We start from the raw sequence: 23180 nt of genomic DNA on the forward strand, positions 1-23180 counted from the left end.
GTACCATGTCAGCAGCCCCTGCACCATGCCCACAGCCCCTGTTTTGGGTCTCATGGTGGTCCAGTTGGGTCCAGTAGCTGCTGAATTTCCAACCCTAGGCTTATACTCGAGACAATACGTTTTTCCAGTTTTTTGTGGTAAAATTAGGTGCCTCGGCTTATATTCGGGTTGGCTTATACTCAAGTATATACGGTATTTTGTATTTACTGAAGAATGCACAGCGCTTGTATACGTGCCTGTGAGCATAGGCACATTACAATTAATGGGCTGTATTTTAGCTCAGTAAAAAAAAAAAAAAGCTGTACTGAACTTTTTCAAGCTGCAGTGTGCAATAGGCCTTAAAGCTTTTTTTAAGAATTTTTTTTTTTTTTTTGTTTCCTTTGAGAAAATAATGTACTGTTGCTTTTGTTGGACAGCTTGAAAAAGAAGGCATGCAAAATAAAATACTATCATTGACTAAATACTATCATTACAGGCATTAATCCCAAGCAGTTGCCAGAATACAATCTTTATCCCTATAGTAGTCCTATTTTTAGAACTTACATTTATGTGCCGATCCCGGTGTTAAGCTTAAAAATAAAAATGTGGCAAGTATAGAGAATAAAGACATTGCCATGAACTCCGAGTTTGTGTAAAAACAGCACATTGGGGAGATAAGTACATTTTAGTAAAAGACATGTTGAGGTTGCGGTGCCTTTAAGGCCTTCAATGTCAGGCGATGCATGGCATGCTGGGATTTCAAGTTCTCTAATAGCAAGAGTGGTGTCTGTTTCCTAGCAATGATATAAGACACAGTCAGCCCCAGTCACCAGCAGTTCTATTTGTTTTTTAATCTTTTTTTTTACCAATATAATGAACCATCTTAACAATGGCGCCTCTCCATTGTCTTAATGAATCTGCTCCTAGGGGCAATCCTATCAGTGGCACAATGACTTTATTGCAGATAATGATGTGAAACTGAGAAGGGCCCTTCTGTCACTGCTTGTAGTTTGGATTAGGAAGGGTAGAGGAGGAAAGCTTAGACAAATCTGCAGTATTTCTTTATGAAGCATTGCGCCAGCAGCATGTGAGCACAATTATCTGAAGTTGCAGTGCCAAGACGGACAGCACTTGATGAGCTTCTCTGAGAATGTGGCCCGTTTCGTCGGCTGGCAGTCTAATGATGAGCGTGCAGTCACTGATAAATATTTTCCAAGGCTGTCGCATGATTACACTTTATTTCCATAGATGTGTAATCTTTAAAGCGAAAGGATCTCCAAAATGACTCTATGAGCAATAAACAACCATATAACACATGTACCTTGATAAATAGCAGTGTTTGACATCAGTCGTCCCTGCAGTTGTCCAGCAGTCAGCACTGAAAACCGTCTGTTGGCAACGTCTTGCAGTGTATGGTATTGCTCAGCCCTGCCATGCTACTACGTCTTGTGATTGCAAAGCCTGACTGGTAAACACTTTCTCTGTGCCCTGGTGCTATTAAAGATATAGAGAGCGGGAGGAGGGCTGAGCTGTTGCATGGTGTCACTGGTAAATGGCCATCAATTTCCAAGGCTGTTTGCTGGACAACTGGAGTTGGGACAGAAGTCAAACATGGTGATTCTGGAGTGAACTTCTCATACAGTTACTAGAATGCAATATTTTTTGCTCTGATGGTCCTTTATTAAACATAACTTTAGCGCTTACCATTATGTGGTGGCTCCTGTGTGCTAGGCCTCGTTAACACAGATTTACTTAGGTGTATACCCATGTGAAGGTCCTTTTTTGTCTGCATGGGATGCGCAGGATTTCCATGCATCTGCATGCATGCCGTACTATTCATGTCAGTTGGAATGGACATGGACACATCCACTGCTCCCTGTTTGATATCCTTATGAGTGTGGGTGTGTGTCCCCAATCGCAGACCGTGTAAGTCTGGGGACATGCACCCACATGGATGTCAAATTGGGAGCAGTAGCTCTGTCTGTGCAGCTGCTGTCTCCCATTTGTTATGAATGGGACTGCCTGCAATCGGATGCATGAAACTCCTGTGCAGGCAAAATGCAGCCCTCACACCTGTATATGCCTAAAGTGGTTGTAGAGGCTGAAGGCTTTTTATCTTCATGCATTCTATGCTGCTCCCTCCAAAGCCCCCCTAATACCCGAGCCCCCACTCGATCCAGAAAAGTGCACGATAGCCACAGCTGTCTCGGGTCTCTCTCCTCATTGGCAGAGACAGAGCAGGGAGCTCGGGAGCACGCGTGCACTTGTATCCCTATAGCAAGCTGATTGCTTTTGGGGGCACTGGTCAAGGGGGAGGTGACAGTAGTGCTGGCGGGGGACCCGAGAAGAGGAGGATCAGGGCTGCTCTGTGCAAAACCATAGAGTGATAGAGTTGTGTTTACAGAATGGTACTGTCTAGTAAACAGTTTTATAAAAATGTATTGGAATAGTTCGTTACCTGTGTTTGCATTTTATCCTTGGATGCAATGTTTGACAATGTACTATTTTATGACCTACGAAAAAAAAATAATAATTTACTGGCCTGTTGTCTTCACTGAAGTTCTACTGTCTGTGTCACATTGGGGAGATTTCCCTTTTTTTCTGCCCTGTAGAAACAAAGGGAAGCAAGTAGAAATCTCTCCAAATTGGGGAGCTTCCCATGACACATTCATTGCCGGAACAGATGTCCCTGTTGCAATTTTCCTATTATGTTATGTTCCAAACACCAGAACAAAAGTTTTGGCTAGGGTCTCCATTTGTTATATATAATGTGGGTTAAACTGTATGTATTCCCAAAACTCCATCTTTTGGTTACCGAAAAACTATGCACGGGTCTTTTTGCCATGTATGTCCCATTGGTGATTTCCCATTCATTTTGCAAATGGTCACTAGGACAAATATCGGGGGTAAGTCTACTGCAGAGACATAGACAGAGGATTCTGATCCTTCTACACATACACTAAAAGAACTAAAACTTTTTTGGGGGGTTTAGAGTGTACGGCCAGCCCCCGGGTTATGAGCAAGATAGTCTCTGTAGATTTGTTCTTAAGTTGAATTTATATGTAAGTTGGAACAGGTATGTTTTTTAAGTGAAACTCCAGCCAAAAAATCATTTTTCAGTTTTGGAAAGCATAGGGAAGGGTTAACTGGCCATGCAGTGATGTCGGATTGCTGACAGGTCCGCCGGACAGTAGGTGGCAGCAAGATGGTTTTTAGGACCAGCGTGACATCACGCTCCCTCTGTAAGTATGAGTCATATGTAAGTTGGATGTTTGTAACACATGGTCTGCCTGTAAAGGGATTAGAACACTTGTCAGTTTATATTGCATTCTGTCCCCATTTAAAAGGATTCACCTTCTCTATTTGTCCTGTTCTCATTATCACTGAAAGTTAAAGTAAAAAAAATCCCAAATTTTGGGTTGTTCCTAGAAAAGTAATACAGGGGAAATCTTCTAATGGGGACCTGGGGGCCCCCAAACAATTAGTTTTATTTGTAGGGATTTCTCTTCCTGTTAGGTTATGGGACAGGCAATGAAGTGAAATCACCACAATGGGAAACAGATGACGAAAGAAAACTATATATAATATTATATAAAATCCTTCCTTGCTCTATCCAAAATGAAAAGAGTTTTGCCTATAGTTCTACTTTAAATCTTTTCACCTGCTTGATGAATTACAAATCGATATACTCTGAAATTAATGGTATTGTATCGTTTTCTTCCTTCAGCTCCTAAACCCATTGTACATCCATTGCACTCAGGCATGGCTTTGCCAAACCACTTGAAGCCGGCCAAGGCCAGTAAGAAGAAAAAGCCTCCCGCTGTTACAAGTCCAGAAGGGACTGAGAAACCAATTCCTGCCACAGTGGAAAAACTGTCTGAAAATATACAGGATAAAATTATTAAGAAAGTGAATGACAAAGAGAAACATTCGGAAGCCGGTAAACTGTGTTGTACAACTTTGTTATAATTATCTTGCTGTTGCTTTCTGTGTAGAAAACATTGAACCTTTCATTAGTGTCCTGCCTCAATGGTGGTTGCAATCTAAAGTCCTTACTATGATCATAAACCCACAGTAGAGCCAGAATCTGTTTAGGTTATGGTTTGTGTGTGGAAACCAAAACCCTCAGAGGAAACCCACATAAACGTAGGAAAAAAACTTACAGATCAATAGCGTTGTGGGGAGAACTGGGCCATGCAATGCCTATAGGATGGATCAGATGCTTGATTGACAGGGCCTGAATAAGCCGAAGCGATGTCAGGAGGGCATGTGACCCACTTCTGCTTGTTCCTGTTTCAGACACAGGCCATGCAGCAGTGAAGAAAACTGTCACTTGACCAAAACATGACAGCTTAAAAAGAAGGTATTTATGAATTTATTTTGAAAGGGCCCTTTCCCATTGATCAGGTCCGCCTGTCGTTCCCTCGATTTTCCAAACAACTGCCTCACCCAAGCGCTCACTCCAATGGGAATAATAGGCATCCTGCTCTCCTCAGGCGGGGAACTCCAAACCGAAGTGCATGTGAAAGAGAAAAGGAGGCGCAAACACCTAGTTCATTACCCTTGGACACCTTTAAAACTTTTTATTAAAATGACCACATGTGGAAGTGATCATCCCTGTAGCGGTCCAATGACAGGGATGATCACTTCCACATGTGGTGGACTCATTTAATGCGATTTTAAAGGTGTCCAAGGGTAATGCACTAGGTGTTTGCGCCTCCTTTTCTCTTTCATATGCCCGCCTGTCATTCCTTTTACACCCGGCTACCTCCGTGTACGATCAAGACCACTATAAAAAAAATAGAGGACCTCTTCCGTTTGGGTGACTGGCTCGAAGCCAGCCAGGTGTAAAAGGACAGCTAAGTCAGTTTACTTCCGAGTGCCCATAGAGCAGATCGGGGTCTGTCCATGTCCGGACAGGGACCTCTGTTCCCATCTGCAGGGGACCTGTAAGCTGATCCCCTGCTGATCGGAAATCAAACCGTCTGTGTGAAAGGGCCCTTACTTTAAATATTCATTGTTGGTGGTGTACCTAATGTGCTGGATGTGGGAAAACTATCATGGTTTACAACCACTTAAAAATAGTTTATTGAAAGTTCAAATTGATATGAAATTTAAAAAAAAAACTAGCTTTGGGGAAATGTTAGGATTTTTCTGCCAGATTTGATGAGGACAATTTTAATCCCATCTCCTTGCAGTCAACCAAAACCAGCGTTTTATGATTTTGATTGCTTTGGGAGTCCAACAAAATAATGGACTTGAAAGTTTGATCGCTCTATCTTTTTGCCGTGCATATGGCCAGCTCTAATCACAAATCCCCAACCCCAAGATCTTGTTATATTGGGGTAATCTATAGTGTGATTGTATTACATGGTCTACTGTAGTGATTATAAAGGTAATTGTTTTTTTTTTTTTTTTTTAAATAACAAGCATGGTACAGTATACTTACCTGCTCTGCGCAATGGCTTCAGTAGCCCTGATCCTCCTTTTATTGATTCCCCCACCGGTGCTCTTGGCTGCCCCCGCTGACTGTCCCCATACCAAGCTGCTTGCTTTAGGGGCACTCATCCAGGCTGCTCCCGAACTGTGCTCTGTGTGTCCATTGACACACACATTGAAGCTCGGTCTCTCCCCTTGCTTCCTCCTCACTGGCTGTGATCGAAAGCCAATGGCTCCCACTTCTGTGTCTGCACCAATTAGGATAGAGAGGGCAGCGATGCTGCTCGCGTGCACAGCGCTGCATAGATATCGAGCTCAGGTAAGTATAAAGAGAGTTTTTTTTTTATCCTAAAGAATAAGTTCACCTTTTGGGAAAAAATAAATGCACATATTTTTGCAGAAAAAAAAATGTGCATTTATTATATTTTTCCTTAGGGAGCTTGGAAAGCATTTCATCCATGATCAGTGGATTAGGGGTGCAATGCCAGACTCCTGCAGACAAGACCTGCAGCTTTCAGCCTGTACCTTCATATGGGCTGACTGTTTACAAACTGCAGAGCTTGTGGATAAACTACCAGGCCGCTCATCAGCGACCCCACAGTCCAATCAAAACTACAAACTGTCTGCCGCAATGGATAATGGTAGTTGTATATCTTGCATTCACAGGAAACTGTTAATGAATGATGCAGGTGTGTGGGTGGAGCCTATTTTCAAATAGCGACAGTGGGTGCAGGGAGAAGATCCCCCGCTCGCTGTCACGGGGAGAGGCTACAGCTGCTTTAACATGTTACATGTTCCTCCCGTATTTAGGGTTCCAAAAGGTGAACTTATCCTTTAATGCATAGAATGCATTAGGGCAGGCATGTCCAACCTGTGGCCCAGAGCCCCAGGCAATGCGGCCCACTGCCCCCTGACCATTTTTTATTTTTTTTTTTGATGGGGAACAAGGAAGTCGGGTCGGGGGCACGGCCTCAGCAGCTTCCAACTAACTGTAGGCAGAGGCTGCCTCGGAAGGGATCATCCTCTAGTTGTGTTAAGCTGCAGCGTGGGAAGGGGCGCGGCAGCGTTTTATTACTTATATACCTTAACTATAGTTTATATTTTATATGCGGCCCGAGAAAATTTCTCTACACTCAATGTGGCCCAGAGAAGCCAAAAGGTTGGACACCCATGATCTATTAGGGTAAAAAATCATTTTGCTTTTAGAACCACTTTAAAGTGCATTTGAAGGGATAGTGCAGTTACTTCTGTACATGTGCATTTTACATATTAGACTTAACCCATGTTGTCTTTTTGTTTTGTTTTTCTATACAAGCAGGAGTTACAAAGTCAGAAAAGAAAGGGAAGACTGAAGACAAGTCATCATCGTCTGGTAACCCCTATTTTTCTGTCCCTAATGTTTTACTAGAAAGCTGATATTTGTTATGTATCAGTAACTGATATGAGACCATTGGTTCTGGATTGAGATTGATTTCTGATGATTGCTCCCAACACCTTCACAGGTAAGAAGAAAGATAAAGATAAGGAGCGTAAAGAAAAAAAAGACAAGGATCACTCTAAATCAAAGCAAAAGAAGAAGAAAAAGAAGAAAAAGAAAAGCAAACTTGGTATGCTCTTTTTTGAAGCCCACTTGGTAGTATTAATGTAGTGTCCGCTTAATAAATCAGGGCCCCTCCCCTTCAATAATAGCTGAATTTGGGAGGAAAAAGGGGTTGAAGGAGTTATTGTGCTGTATGTAACCCAGCCCAGCTCCTTTTCGATTTTTTTTTTTTTTTTTTTTTGGAGGGACGAGGTAGTCTTTCTCTTTTGGATGAGATTAGGGAACCAAGTCACCTAACAGGAAGACACAACCAGCAAAAATAAACCTGTGGCTCTAACTATTCCGCACATCACTTTTGTATTTACCTCACTTTATTGGAAAGAGTTCTTCTAATTTCCTGTGCATTTGACACTGCCTCTAGAACAGGAAGTAAAGGGAAAATCCTCCCAAAGGGGACAAAGGCAGCATTATAAACTTGACAGGGGTTAGAACTCTTCCCAACACTATCCACTACAATGGAGACAATGGAGTTACAGTTTAATATTACATTTCCTCTTGTCCCTTTCGCAGTAGCTGGAGTTTCAAATCACACTGGCTATGGGGGAAAAAAAGAACTGGCAGAGCAGGAATCATTGATAGAAAACCTCAAAAGCAACCTAATGTGTCTGTGGTATTTATAATCACATGAGGCCTAGGTGGGTGGGTGGTGTGTTCAAAGTGAAATTAAAGGCTGCTTTATTTATTTATTTATTTTTGGGTGGGGGGGGTTTAACCACTTTAAGGCTACATTCACACCTGAGCGTTTTTTTACCGCGATTTACAGGCGTTTTTTGTGCAGGCATTTTTAGATTGAATAGAGACCAATGGAAAACGCCTGTAATCTGCCCAAAAAGAAGCTCATGTACTTTTTTGAGCGTTGGGCGTTTTGCTCACAGTGTCAAAACGCTCAGATGTGAACAGGGGCCATTGAAATGAATAGGATTTGTCTTGTTGGGCGTTTTGAGAGCTGATCCTAGAGCAGAAAAACTCCCCAAAAACGCCCCAAAACGCCTACATGTGAACGGAGCCTAAGACCGGGCCTATTTCTGACACTTGTTGTTTACAAGCTAAAATCTTTTTTTTTTTTGCTAGAAAACTACTTAGAACCCCCAAACATTATATATTTTTTTTAGCAGAGACCCTAGAGAATAAAATGAGATCATTGCAATATTTTTTATGAGCAGTGGTCTTCCAAACGCAATTTTTTTGGAAAAAATGCATTTTTTTAATTAAAAAAATAAGAAAACAGTAAAGTTAGCCCTATTTTTTTCTATAATGTGAAAGCTAATGTTACGCCGAGTAAATAGATACCCAACATGTCATGCTTCAAAATTGCGCATGCTCATGGAATGACGAAAAACATTGGTACTTAAAAATCCCCATAGGCGACACTTTAAAAATGTCTACAGGTTACCAGCTTAAGAGTTACAGAGGGAGGTCTAGGGCCCAAATTATTGCTCTTGCTCTAACCATTGCGGCGATACCTCACATGTGTGGTTTGAACACCGTTTACATATGTGGGCGGTACTTGTGTATGCGTTCGCTCCTGCCCGCGAGCTAACAGGGACAGGGCGCTTTAATTTTTTTTTTTTTTTCCTATTTAATTTATTTATTTTATTTTTACACAGTTTTTAAAAAAAATAAAAAATGTTGATCATTTTTATTCCTATTTCATGGAATGTAAACATCCCTTGTAATAGAAATAGGCATGACAGGTCCTCTTTATTGTTAGATCTGGGGGTCAAAAAGACCTTACAACTACACTAAAAATTGCTGAAAGAAAATTGGCTCTTTAAGCCGGTTGCTAGGAGACGATGTTTGACGTCGTTTTGGTCCTCCAAGACAATAGAGTCGAGTGGGGGTCATCTTGCCCTCACTTCCTGTCTGTGAGGAGTGCGGACCGGATCAGGAAAATGATCGGGACGCGGCGGGAGGGTGGCACCTCTTCCACCACACCGTAAGGGTGATCCCGCGGCGAATCTGGGAACACCCTTATCTGAAAGAGGACCGCCCGCCGTTTTGAAAAATACCGGGATTATGGCAGCTATCTGCTGCCATAACCCCAGTATTTAGCGTCAAAGTACCGACATATATCGATGGTGGGCGGCCGGTAAGTGGTTAAAAAAAAAAAAGTTATACTTACCTGTTCTGTGCAATGATATTGCACAGAGTGGTCTGCTCCTCTATGGCAGTCCCCCGCTGGCGCGGTTTGCTCCTCCCTCCTCTGGGTGCCTCTTTAGCATGCCTGGTGCTAAGAGGCCCACCTGTGCATGTGCACTTTCAAGCCAGGCTGTGTGCTTCCATAGACGCACACAGCACTGGGAAGCCATGTCCCTGCTCCCTCCTCACAGGAATTTGACTGACAGCAGCAGGAGTCTATGGATTCCCCTGCTCTGTGTCTCCTGTGAGACCAGGAATTGACAGGAGCGATGCTGCAGCCTGGACAGCACTGGAGTGAAAGGAATCTGGTAAATGTTTAGGGATTTATTGAAGAACCACTTTAAACATTGGATATAAATCAACATGTATTAAGAGTCACACTTGAGATGTATTCAATTTCAGAATTCAGAAACAGCCATACAGTGCATCCAGAGAGTATTCACAGTGTTCACTTTTGCCGCATTTTGTTATGATACAGCCTTATTCTAAATGGATTAAAGGTATTATTTTGCTCAAAATTCTACAAACAATCCCCCATAATGACAACATGAAGGAAGTTTGTTTGAAGTGTTTGTAAATTAAAAAAAAAAAAAAAATGGAAAAAAAATTCCATGTACATAAGTATTCACTGCCTTTGCTCAATACTTTGTTGAAGCACCTTTGGCATCAATTACAGCCTCAAGTCTTTTTGAGTATGATGCTACATCTGTTTTTGGGCAGTTTCTCCCATTCTTCTTTGCAGGACCTCTCAAGCCCCATCAAGTTGGATGGGGAGCGTCGGTGCACAGCCATATTTAGATCTCTCCAGAGATGTTCAATCGAGTTCAAGTCTGGGCTCTGGCTGGGCCACTTAAGAACGTCTTTGTACATTAATGATTTCATCTTTCCCTCTATCCTGACTAGTCTCCCAGTTCCTGCCGCTGAAAAACATCCCCACAGCAAGATGCTGCCACCACCACCATGCTTCACTGTAGATCAGACACCTAACTGACATTTTTTACACTTTTGGGGGGACCAGTGACATTACTACAGTAAAAATATGCACTGTAATAATGACACTGGCAGGGAAGGGGTTAACACCAGGTGCGATCAAATGGTTAAATGTGTCCTTAGGGGGTGCTTTCTAACTGGGGGGATGGGCTGGCTGCATTACTGCATAACTGACAGAACAGCTGTCTGCAGTGTTTACAAAGGCTTCACGGGGAGCAATCGCGGGTGCCCGGTGGGAGTTTCAGCTGCCGCACCTGCTGATTGGCTCCCCCTGTGGCCAATGGGCGTGTGCGTGCACCCCCGCTAGCGGTCCTGCGAAGCGACTTACAGGTACGTTGTTTCGCGGGACAGAGCCGACCTGCTGCAGTAAAACTACGCCGCTGGTCGGCAAACGGTTAAATATTGTGCCTGGGGGGTCCACTAAGGCTCCGTTCACATCTAGGCGTTTTGGGGCGTTTTTGGGGCGTTTTTCTGCTCTAGGATCAGCTCTCAAAACGCCCAACAAGACAAATCCTATTCATTTCAATGGCCCCTGTTCACATCTGAGCGTTTTGACGCTGTATACAAAACGCCCAACGCTCAAAAAAGTACATGAGCTTCTTTTTGGGCAGATTACAGGCGTTTTCCATTGATCTCTATTCAATCTAAAAACGCCTGCACAAAAATCGCGGTAAAATCGCGGTAAAAAACGCCGCAAAAATCGCGGTAAAATTGCGGTAAAAAACGCGCGAAAAACGCTACGCTCAGGTGTGAATGTAGCCTTAATGTGCCTGTAGTAACGTGGCGCATCTGTACGATGTATAGATCTTTCTGCACCAATACTACGACGGCCGGACAGGCAAATGTTCAGCCCGAACTCAAGCTTGGGCTGAACCGTACGCCCATCTCTACTGGTCAGAGTTGATGGGAAGACGGATTGAGCCAAATACAGGGCAATCTTAGAAGAAAATCTGTTTGAGTCTGCAAAAGACTTGAGAATGGGGGGGGGGTTCACCTTCCAGCAGGACAACGACCCTAAAAATGCAGCCAGAGCTACAATGGAATGGTTTAGATCAAAGCATATTCATGTGTTAGAATGGCCCAGTCGAAGTCCAGACCTAAATCCAATTGAGAATCTGGGGCAAGACTTGAAAATTGCTGTTCACAGACACTCTCCATCCAATCTGACAGAGCTTGAGCTATTTTGCAAAGAAGAATGGGGAAAAATGTCACACTGTAGATGTGCAAAGCTGGTAGAGACATCCCCAAAAAGACTTGAAGCTGTAATTGCAGGGAAAGGAGGTTCTACAAAGTATTGACTCGGGGGGGGGGGGGGGGGTGGGGTGGATTACAAATGTACCCCACACTTTTCACATATTTATTTGTAAAAAAAATTAAAAACCATTTATCATTTTCCTTCCACTTCACAATTATGTGCCACTTTGTGTTGGTCCATCACATAAAATCCCCAAAAAATACATTTAAGTTTGTTTTTGGTTGTAACATGACAAAATGTGGAAAATTTCAAGGGGTATGAATACTTTTTCAAGGCACTGTACACTATATGGGCAAAAATATGTTTTTTTTTATTCCTGCAATAATGTGTTATTTGTTTTGGCAGATTATGCTGATTATGAAGAGAGCCCCCTAGACTTATTGGAGCAAAGCTCATCTCCGGTTTCGCTGTCCACCTCTAGCTCCATAACTCTGAATAACACCTTGACAATAAAGAATACCTCCTTCCAGTTCCCACGGGCGATCTTGTCTGTTGACCTCACTGGGGAAAGTATGTATAACTCCAGCTTAGACATTTCACAACACCTGATTTCTTTTTTTGTCGTTTTCTTGTCAAAAAAAATTACTCAGATCCTTGCAGGGATGACTTTTACAACTGAGGTTGGAGGGTTCCATCCCTTGGTTTAGCTTTGAACACTGGATTTTCTTATTAGGTGGAGCAGAAGGTACACATTCTACAGCAGGCATGTGAAACTCAAATCACACATTAGGCCAGAGTAAGTGGAATTGATCTCAAAGGGGTTGCCAGGTTCTTTGTTCCGGAAAAAATGTTTACTTAAAATAATAGTAATAATTACAACTCCTAAAGCGTTATCAAAGAGCAGGGAGTCTTATGCGGTACTTAGCTGTGAAATTATCCAAGGAAATGTAGATTCTAACAACTGGAGAACAGCTGGCTTAAACTTCTAAGGGCTGGAAAAACAGAGCAAGAGGGTTATGTGCAGCTTGAACACCACTTAGACATACCTGTTCTAAAGGCTTCCAGCTTGGTGCTGAGGTCAACATGATTGCTAGCCATTATACCGTGTTTAATTAAAGTTTAAGTTCACCTTCGGTAACATGTTGCATGTTCCACCCATTTTTAACCACTTCAGCTCCGGAAGGTTTTACCCCCTTAACCACTTGCCGACCGCCGCAAATACATATACTGCGGCGGTCAGCCCCGGCCAGGCAAAGTGACGTACCGGTACGTCACTAGCCTGTCACCGGCTTGTGAGCCAATAGCGCGCGCCCGCCGCGGCTCGTTCCCTGGAAAGGCCGTACGTGTGACCGGCGGACCCGATGTCCGCCGGTGACTCGCGATCGTTCGCCGGGAAGGGAGAAAGGCAGGCGGCTAATGTAAACAAGCCGCCTGTCATTCTTCCCTGTGTAAAAATGGAGATCAGACGGTCCTACTATGTAGGACCGTTGATCTTTGTTTTTACACCAATAGCCATGTCCCTTTACAGTTAGAAACACGCCCCTAGGACACACTTAACCCCTCCCTCTCCAATAAAGTTAACCCCTTCCCTGCCAGTGTCATTTTTACAGTAACAGTGCATATGTGATTACTGCAGTAATGTCACTGGTAACCCCAAAAATGTCAGTCAAGGGTCCGATCTGTCCGCCGCAATGTCGCAGTCCCGCAAAAAAATTTGCAGATCGCCGCCATTACTCGTTAAAAAAAAAAAACACCAAAAATGACAAAAATCTTTCCCTTTGTTAGTAAACGCGATAACTTTTGCGCAAACCAATCAAAATACGCTTTTTGCGTTTTTTTTTTTTTTTTTTTTTACCAAACATGTATCATAAAACAAATTGGCCGAAAATGTTAAAAAAATTTGATTTTTACATTTTTTTTTTTTTTGGGAATTTCATATAAAAAATTTTGAAAAATATTGTTATTTTTGCAAAATTGACGCTCTTTTTTTGTTTATAGCGCGTGATCAAAAAATTGCACAGGTGATCAAATACAACCAAAAGAAAGCTCTGTTTGTGGGAAAAAAAGGACGTCAAATTCATTTAGGTACAGCGTCGCACGACCGCACAATTGTCCGTTAAAGTCACGCAGTAAAAAATCGCAAAAAAAACCCCCTGGTCAGGAAGGGGGTAAAATCTTCTGGGGCTTAAGTGGTTAATGACCAGGCCATTTTTTGCGATTCGGCACTACGTTACTTTAACGAAAAATTGTGCGGTCGTGCGACACTGTACCCAAATACAATTAATGTCCTTTTTTTTCCCACAAATAGAGCTTTCTTTTGGTGGTATTTGATCACCTCTGCGATTTTTAGATTTTGCGCTATAAACAAAAAAAAAAAGAGCGACAATTTTGAAAAAACGCCATATTTTTTACTTTCTGCTATAAAACATTCCCAATAAAAAAATTTGAAAAATCGAATTTTTTTAGCAGTTTAGGCTAATTTGTATTCTGCTACATATTTTTGGAAAAAAAAAAAAAAAATCCCAAAAAGAGTATTTTTATTGGTTTGCGCAAAAGTTATAGCATTTACAAACTACGGGATAGATTTTTGGAATTTTTATTTATTTTTTTGTTTTTATTAGTAATGGCGGCGATCAGCGTTTTTTAGCGTGATTGCGATATTGCGGCGGACAGATCGGGCCCATAACTGACATTTTTGACACTTTTTGGGGACCAATGACATTTCTACAGTAATCAGTGCTAAATATTATGCACTGTTACTGTATAAATGACACTGGCAGGGAAGGGGTTAACACTGGGGGTGATCAAAGGGGTTAATGTGTACCTAAATGTGATTACTGACTGTGGTGGGGGATGGTTCTGTGACAGGCACAGAGAGATCAGGGTTGCAGCTATAGAGAGAAGGGGGGAGGGGGTAGGAAAGCTAGAAAGCAGGAGAGAGGAAAAAATAGGGGGGGGGGGAAGCAGGCCAAGGGGTACTTGATAACAAAAAGCCAAAAGGTACAAAAACCCGCAGTAGAGAAGCGGAGTCATCAACAACACATCCGTGCAAGTATTTATGTATATTTTTCGGTGTTGGTGGGTGGAACTTTACTCTGCAAGACCCTTGAGTGACTCTATACTAGTTTTGGATTTGCACAGATCTCTTTGTGGTGGGTGAACACCTAGGCATTTATTGCAGACAGAGTGCCTTAGGGCACCAGGAAAGGGGGCAGTAAAATACACCTTTGCATGAGTAGACATCATTTTTTTTGTCAACCTTTTGATGAAGCTTAGTCCATCCTTCCTAAGACACGATCACATGGGAGTGAACAGACCGCTAAACCTAAAGTTCCACCCACCAACAATATACTGTACACCAGGGTTTCTCAACCAGAGTTCCTCTAGAGCAGGGATCCTCAAACTACGGCCCTCCAGCTGTTGTGGAACTACACATCCCATGAGGCATTGTAATACTCTGAGATTCACAGACATGACTAGGCATGATGGGAATTGTAGTTCCTGAACAACTGGAGGGCCATAGTTTGAAGACCCCTGCTCTAGAGGTTGCTAGGGGTTCCTTGAGCAATTTCTGCCTCTCAACTAAGTTCCTATTGACACCACTGATCTTTTTAGCTATCTGTAAGGTGGTAATTCTTCCCAGTGACCACACGTGTAAGGAACATTCTTCCCACTGACCATCACACCAATGTACCATGAGTTGTAGTAGATATAGTAGTTTTTAGCAGAGGTTCCCTGAGACTGAAAAGTTATTTCAAGGGTTCCTCTTTGTTGAAAAGGTTGAGAAAGGCTGCTGTACACTTTTTGTACATTTGAATATAAAGTTGACATTACAAGATAAAATAGTTTTGATTTTGTCCTTAGCAGGCTCAGTGATCCTTTTGTTTTGCATTTGAGCAGGCTTCTCAGAGATGGACTTTCTCGATGACTCCTCTACCGAGAGCCTTATCCTAAGTGGAGATGAGTACAATCAAGAGTTTGACTCCACTAACTTTGAGGAATCGCAGGATGAGGAGGATGCCATCGGTGAGATTGTCAGATGTGTTTGTGAGATGGACGAAGAGAACGGCTTCATGATTCAGGTGGGCCTCTTTCGGAAACATTTTTATAAGAAGTGATGATAATGAACAAAATGCAGTAACCCAAAACATCTGGTTTTCACTTCTTTGCAAAAAAAATAAATAAAATTAGACCAAAGGTTACAGTCAGCTGAATATGAAATATTGCACATACATTTTCTATAAATACTTGCTGCCAGTAGGTAAGGGTCTACAATGTGATGACTGCATGTTTTTCTGTGCTTTATATCTGTCTAGTGATTTTATTTGATCTCCTATTGCTCAGCTCTATTCACAACACACAGCTAAATAACTTAGATCTGCTTCCCTGCTTTTAGTTACTTTATCTCCATGTGGAGGATCATTTAGAGAGAGACAGGCCACAAGTGAGAAGCTACTGCCAGGCTGTCCTATTAGAAAAGTCAATTTTTAGAATAACTGTATTTTAAGACAACAGTTGGCTCTACTCAATAAAAAGTTCTTCTTTGCATGCTCCCTGCTGATTGTAGAGATCAATAAATATGCAATGCATACCTATACCTGGTGTTCTAGAGTCTGCTGACAAACTTGTAGCTTTTTTGTTTTACTGCTGTTAAAAAATTATTATTTATCCCCTAATGCTGACCTTGTTTAACCACTTACCCCATATCGACGTATATATACGTCGGTAAACTTTGCGGTAGTATACCGGGATGATGCCTCTAGCTAGAGGCACCATCCCGGTACCGTGGTTAACAGCCAACGGTCGGCTTTCCGACGGTAACGAACGATGCGGCCCGGGAGCCGCTCGATCGTTACCCGGGTGAGCGGGAGGGGACGTCCCCCCCCCCTCCTCCCGCCGCCTTCCGTGACTTTCCTCAGGGCTCCCATCCCACTGGGAGCCCCGAGCACCCAGCCGGCACGTCCGCCAGCTGGATGAAGTACCGATGAATGCCGGAAACGGCATCGATCGGGTCTCCGATGACGTAACACGGAGGCGGCGTCCATGACGTCACTTCCGGGTTACTGTTCTGCAAAAAGCGGCAAATTTTAAAAAACTGCTGTATGCAAAAACGCAGTTTTTGGCGTTTTGCATACATGGAAGTGTAGTGGAGGGGTTTGGGGTCTTTTAGACCCTCGATCCCTCCATAAAGAGTACCTGTCACTGCATATTGGTGTCACAAGGGATGTTTACATTGCTTGTGACAGCAATAAAAGTGATCAGATTTTTTTTTTTTTAAAAAACCTGTAATAAAGTTAAAAAAAAAAAAAAAAATTTTAGCCGTCACCGTTAGCTCGCGCACAAAAAAAAATGTATACGGAAGTCGTACCGCGAATGAAATCGCTGTTCAAACCACACATGTGAGGTATCGCCACGATCGCCAGAGCGTGGGCAATAATTTAAAAAAAAGAGCTACACTCTAACTCTAAACTGGTGACCGTTAAATAAATTTAAAGCGTCGCCTATTGAGATCTCTATTGACCGTAGTTTGTTGCCATCCCACGGGGGGGCGCAATTTTAAACCGTAACATGTTATCTATTTACTCGGCGTGACATCATTTTTCACAATATACAAAAAAAATGGGCTAACTTTACAGTTTAGTATTTTTTAAATGCAGTGAAATGTGATTTTTCAAATTTTTCCAAAAAAATTGCGTTTTAAAGACCGCTGCGCAAATACCGCGCGACATAAAATTTTGCAATGACCGACATTTTATTCTCCAGGGTCTTAGCTAAAAATAATATATATATAATGTTTGGGGGTTCTAAGTAGTTTTCTAGGAAAAAATACTGATTTTAACTTGTGAACAAAAAGTGTCCGAAATAGGGCTGGGGCTTAAGTGGTTAAGAGCATATAGTTAAAGTGTAAGTCCAGGCAAAACTGAACTATGCTAAACCTGCTCTCTGCCACATTCTAAACCTGATCTATCTAAACCTGTACAGCATAATTTGCTGTACTTCCCTGTTCTGCAGCCGATCCGGTCTGGTCTCCAGCAGCAGAAGCTATGTGCAGGAGAGGACCTACAATGGCTGGGAAGTTATGTCATCCATAGAGTTACTATGGGGCTTACTTTGTTGGCTGCCTCTCCTGCACCTGCCTCCACACTGAAGCCTGATTGCTAATGCTGGGACCGGACCGGATTGGCTGCAAAATAGTTAAGTATAGCGATTTTGTGCTTTACATGGTTAGATAGATTAGGTTTAGAATGTGGCAGAGAGCAGATTAGGTTAAGGTTTTGCCTGAACGTCTACTTTTAATGATTTAGATAAGGGGCACAACTAGCTCTCTGTCGCAAGTCCCTTGCACCTCTGTGAGGAGTATAACTTAGAGATAGACAGTCGAATGTCAGCAGCTGCTGGCGTGTCTGATTAGCCCTAGATTATCTACGAACACAGCTAGCCTTGTTCTTTAAAGGTTTCTTACTCTTAAAGCGGCTCTTCAGTCATTTTTCCATCTATTAAATCCTCTGCTTAACTTTGGATAGTAAAACTTTTTTTCTGCCAGTAAATACCTTATACAGCCCATTTCCTCTTTCTTTTCTGCTCAGTAGCCTAGGCTAGTGATGGCAAACCTTGGCACCCCAGATGTTTTGGAACTACATTTCCTATGATGGTCATCTACACTGCAGAGTGCATGAGCATCATGGGAAATGTAGTTCTAAAACATCTGGGGTGCCAAAGTTCGCCATCACTGGCCTAGGCTAGTGACATGCACAGCTCTCTCTAGCTCTCATGAGTTTGCTAGTAAGGGAGGGAGGAATTAGTGATAGGAAAGCCGAGGAGAACTGGATGGGGCTGGATGAGGGCGGAGATAACAGGAGACTGCAGAGATCCATGAATATTCATTGGGAGAGGGGAAATGTGCAGGCAAGCAGTGGTGTGAATGTGTCTGCCTGTATATATGTGCCTGTGTGCGCCTCAATGTGTGTGTGTGGGATATATATATATACAGTGCTTTAAGTGGCCCAAAAGAGGTGCCGGTACTCTATTATAGCCTATACATTTTGTCGCCCCACCCCACATCAGCACCCCCCCTGGCCTGGGCTGGGACTCCGGAGCAGGGGGACTCACTGGTGGTGACTGATCTGGCTCTGGAGTGGGAAATATTCTTGGGGGGGCAATTGAGGGCGCAGATGTCCAATATGAGCGTACTGGTACGCTCAGGCGCACGGAGAGGTGGCGGTATGCTCAAGAGCCATATTTGGAAGTGGCGGTACTGAGTACCAGTGCATGATGGCCCACTTAAAGCACTGTGTGTATATACAGTGGGTACGGAAAGTATTCAGACCCCCTTAAATTTTTCACTCTTTGTTATATTGCAGCCATTTGCTAAAATCATTTAAGTTCATTCTTCTTCCTCATGAATGTACACATAGCACCCCATACTGACAGAAAAACACAGAATTGTTGACACTGTTGCAGATTTAATTAAAAAGAAAAACTGAAATACCACATGGTCCTAAGTATTCAGACCCTTTGCTGTGACACTCATATATTTAACTCAAGTGCTTTCCATTTCTTCAGATCATCCTTGAGATGGTTCTACACCTTCATTTGAGTCCAGCTGTGTTTGATTATACTGATTGGACTTGATTAGGAAAGCCACACACCTGTCTATATAAGACCTTCCAGATCACAATGCATGTCAGAGCAAATGAGAATCATGAGGTCAAAGGAACTGCCTGAAGAGCTCAGAGACAGAATTGTGGCAAGGCACAGATCTGGCCAAGGTTACAAAAAGATTTCTGCTGCACTTAAGGTTCCTAAGAGCACAGTGGCCTCCATAATCCTCAAATGGAAGACGTTTGGGACGACCAGAACCCTTCCTAGAGCTGGCCATCCGGCCAAACTGAGCTATCGGGGGAGAAGAGCCTTGGTGAGAGAGGTAAAGAAGAACCCAAAGATCACTGTGGCTGAGCTCCAGAGATGCAGTCAGGAGATGGGAGAAAGTTGTAGAAAGTCAACCATCACTGCAGCTCTCCACCAGTCGGGGCTTTATGGCAGAGTGGCCCGACGGAAGCCTCTCCTCAGTGTAAGACACATGAAAGCCCGCATGGAGTTTGCTAAAAAACCCCTGAAGGACTCCAAGATGGTGAGAAATAAGATTCTCTGGTCTGATGAGACCAAAATAGAACTTTTTGGCCTTAATTCTAAGCGGTATGTGTGGAGAAAACCAGGCACTGCTCATCACCTGTCCAATACAGTCCCAACAGTGAAGCATGGTGGTGGCAGCATCATGCTGTGGGGGTGTTTTTCAGCTGCAGGGACAGGACGACTGGTTGCAATCGAGGGAAAGATGAATGCGGCCAAGTACAGGGATATCCTGGACAAAACCTTCTCCAGAGTGCTCTGGACCTCAGACTGGGCCGAAGGTTTACCTTCCAACAAGACAATGACCCTAAGCACACAGCTAAAATAACGAAGGAGTGGCTTCACAACAACTCCGTGACTGTTTTTGAATGGCCCAGTCAGAGCCCTGACTTAAACCCAATTGAGCATCTCTGGAGAGACCTAAAAATGGCTGTCCACCAACGTTTACCATCCGACCTGACAGAACTGGAGAGGATCTGCAAGGAGGAATGGCAGAGGATCCCCAAATCCAGGTGTGAAAGACTTGTTGCATCTTTCCCAAAAAGACTCCTGGCTGTATTAGATCAAAAGGGGGCTTCTACTAAATACTGAGCAAAGGGTCTGAATACTTAGGACCATGTGATATTTCAGTTTTTCTTTTTTAATATATCTGCAACAATGTCAACAATTCTGTGTTTTTCTGTCAGTATGGGGTGCTATGTGTACATTCATGAGGAAGAAGAATGAACTTAAATGATTTTAGCAAATGGCTGCAATATAACAAAGAGTGAAACATTTAAGGGGGTCTGAATACTTTCCGTACCCACTGTATATATATATATATATATATATATATATATATATATATATATATATATGTATATGTGTATGTGTGTGTGTGGCTTATAAAAAAAAAAAGTAAAATGGCTGCAGTCAGACTTAGTGGAGGGAGGTCTTTGCAGCATATTTGGCAAGTACAGAATCGCAGTACATACAAAACAGAATGCAAAGTGGTTGGAGGGAAGCTTTAGAATGGCAAAGATGTTTTTATTACAAATAATGTGAGCATAACTTCAGTTCCTCTTTAAAAAGGAACTGAAATCTGGATGATATGCCCCAAAAAGGACAGCGGAGGGCAAAGCACCCTTGTTTTTCTGCAACTGCTCTTTCCCCATTTCTGACTCTCAATGTCTTGTTCTGCACTGTGTCTCTGTATGAAGGCAGCCATCTACAAGGCTTTGGTTCTTCATGTCCAAGCCTCCAGCAAGAAGAACAGTGAGCAGCACAGAAGGGACATTACTAAATTTTACTACAGAGTTCCCAAGACTAGCAGTCAGATCCCACTGTGCCTTAGATCTATAACTGCAGTCCTACATCTGTGAGCCAGTCACAGGACTACCTAGGCACAATCGCAAACCAGAAAGTACGCTGGTATTTTATAGACTGCCGGGGGTTCATCAGATTGCTGCTTCTACACAGAGCACAGTGGTCTGAAAGAAAAAAAAGAAATTGATAATTGTGTTTTTATCTTTTCGAAGTTTTACATTTTATACATATCAATTGATCATATCATATTGATTGAAAAAAATAAGGGAGTTATCTATTGTCCTGAATATGTAAGATTGACCAATTGATTGATGGCTTTTTCTACAGTGTGAAGAATGCCTTTGTTGGCAGCACAGTGTGTGCATGGGCCTCCTAGAAGACAGTATTCCTGAGCAATATATTTGCTATGTTTGCAGTGATCCACCAGGTAAGAAACACACATGATATTCCTCTTATTAGGTGCTGGTTTTGCTAGAAGCTGAACTCAAGTAAATGTATACAGTGATGAAATGATGTCACTTCCATGTCCTTTATTTACTATAATGTTGGTTCTGATGTGTTCTGGGTTTTGGTATTCTCACCAGTCTGTAAGGCTTGTTGAAAGTTCTAGTCCCCCGGATAGGTACATTTATTCTGGACGTCCATTGCTACTTTGCTGTGTTACAAAGGATCATTTGTTATTTGTGGACTTATTATTTTTGTGTTTTTATGTCTTGTTTCATGTGTGTGTGTGTTCACAATTTTGGGTGCTGATGGGTGTTGTAACTAGGGGATGAGGGTGTTTTTTTTTTGGTGTTTAATCACTATGTTGTTGGATGTCTGTAGCCTTGAAAAAGGTGTGATGGGTCCCACCAAAAAATTAGCCGTCCATTAAGTTTATGGATTATCCTAGCATTTGCAGTCCCACGTCCGGACCCTGTTTGGCGGGATGTTGCAGTTCTAGCTATGAAGTGACCTTTGGGCACTGGGTTTCACACAATGTGCTTTTTTAGACCCCGTTTTGGTAAAAAGTGCTATTCCCAGAACGCCAACACATTTCTGGTGCACCTGCTGTTCCAAGTCTTCCCCTATGGAGATTGGAAACACCCTAATAAGATTTTGCTTCTCCCAAGTACTTATTAGCATTGTATCTATTTAAAGAGGACTTTGTTGGAGCGCAGCGCAGTTAGTTCAAAACTGCTAGAAAAATAGCTAGACAAAAGCTAGACAGTGGATTGGAGTGGACTGGACAGACAGTACTACTACACTTCAATAATCGCAGTTAAGTAGAACAATATTATTATGCAGAAAGCATAACATTTCAGCATGTTCACCAGTTAAACGGCTTCTTTTCTTTTCATAAATTGCTGCCACTTCACTAAAAACATGCTCACTTGGTACCGAGGAAGGAGAAGCAGAACGGTGTCTTCTAGCATTAGAAGCAAGTTTTTTGTAGCGTGCCTCATTTTCTTTCCACCACTGAAGAGGGTCACTTTTTCTTTCAATTACTGGTTCCTTCAAATAGAGATGAAGTTCATCATCCAGGCTCATAATTGCAGATTCTGATGAATCCTCCGCATGAGGCCCCAATAAAACGCAGAATATGGCATCTATTTGACCACGAGGAAGTTTCTCTTCTGTCCGTTGTCTTTTTGGACATATTTCTCCTGCATCCTGCTCTTCCATGTTAGAAACTTGCTCTTCTTGACTCTTCTTTTCGTCAGGAGGAATCTCCTCTGCTGCACCTTCTGTAGAATATCTTCTGTCAGCCATTGTTTTGCCTTGGCCAATACATCATCAAAAGAGAAAGTAAGGTTCTTGTATCGAGGATCCAAAAGACATGCAAGCACAACATTTTTATTCTCCTCATGCTTCTCAAACCGTTTAGCGAAGCTGTCCCTCATGGCCTGCTTTCGTGCTTTAATCCCCGCTTTTAATGCATCTTCAGCACTCTCACACATGGGGGGTGACAGAGGACATAAATGAGTCGTAATGACTCCCCTGTAGTGTCACTTCCTCAAGGGTAGGATCGTCTCAATAATGTTGACTACTATGTCCCACAGATCAGCAGTAGGACAAGAATGTCCTCCACTTTATAAAACTCTGGTCCGACCTCATCTGGAGTATTCGGTCCAGTTCTGGTCACCAGTCCTCAGAAGGGATGTGTTGGAGCTGGAGAGAGTCCAGAGAAGGGCAACTAAACTAATTAGGGGATTGGAGGACCTTGATTATGAGGAGCGTCTGCAATCGCTTGATTTATTCTCCCTGGAGAAGAGACGCCTGAGGGGGGACATGATAGCAATTTTTAAATATCTAAATGGGGATCTAGGCTTAGAAAAAAAGCTGTTCAGTCGAAGGGATTGCATGAGAACTCGGGGGCATACAATGCGATTAGAGGAGAAGCGTTTTAACCTCAGGCAACGT

The 23180-nt window shown here is 42.7% G+C and overlaps 1 protein-coding gene across 1 annotated transcript in view; it reads left to right on the top strand.

The window, feature by feature from the left end:
- Window positions 1-23180, top strand: part of PHF20L1 (PHD finger protein 20 like 1) — a 255783-nt gene that overhangs the window by 210452 nt on the left and 22151 nt on the right. The window contains exons 12-17 of the mRNA XM_082259569.1: window positions 3707-3919; window positions 6734-6790; window positions 6921-7025; window positions 11748-11912; window positions 15243-15424; window positions 21105-21204. Of these exons, the coding sequence (XP_082115695.1) occupies window positions 3707-3919; window positions 6734-6790; window positions 6921-7025; window positions 11748-11912; window positions 15243-15424; window positions 21105-21204 (822 nt within the window). The remainder of the gene's footprint in view (window positions 1-3706; window positions 3920-6733; window positions 6791-6920; window positions 7026-11747; window positions 11913-15242; window positions 15425-21104; window positions 21205-23180) is intronic.

The sequence above is a fragment of the Pelophylax lessonae genome (assembly GCF_965119305.1).
Source record: "Pelophylax lessonae genome assembly, chromosome: 5".
Lineage (NCBI taxonomy): Eukaryota > Metazoa > Chordata > Amphibia > Anura > Ranidae > Pelophylax > Pelophylax lessonae.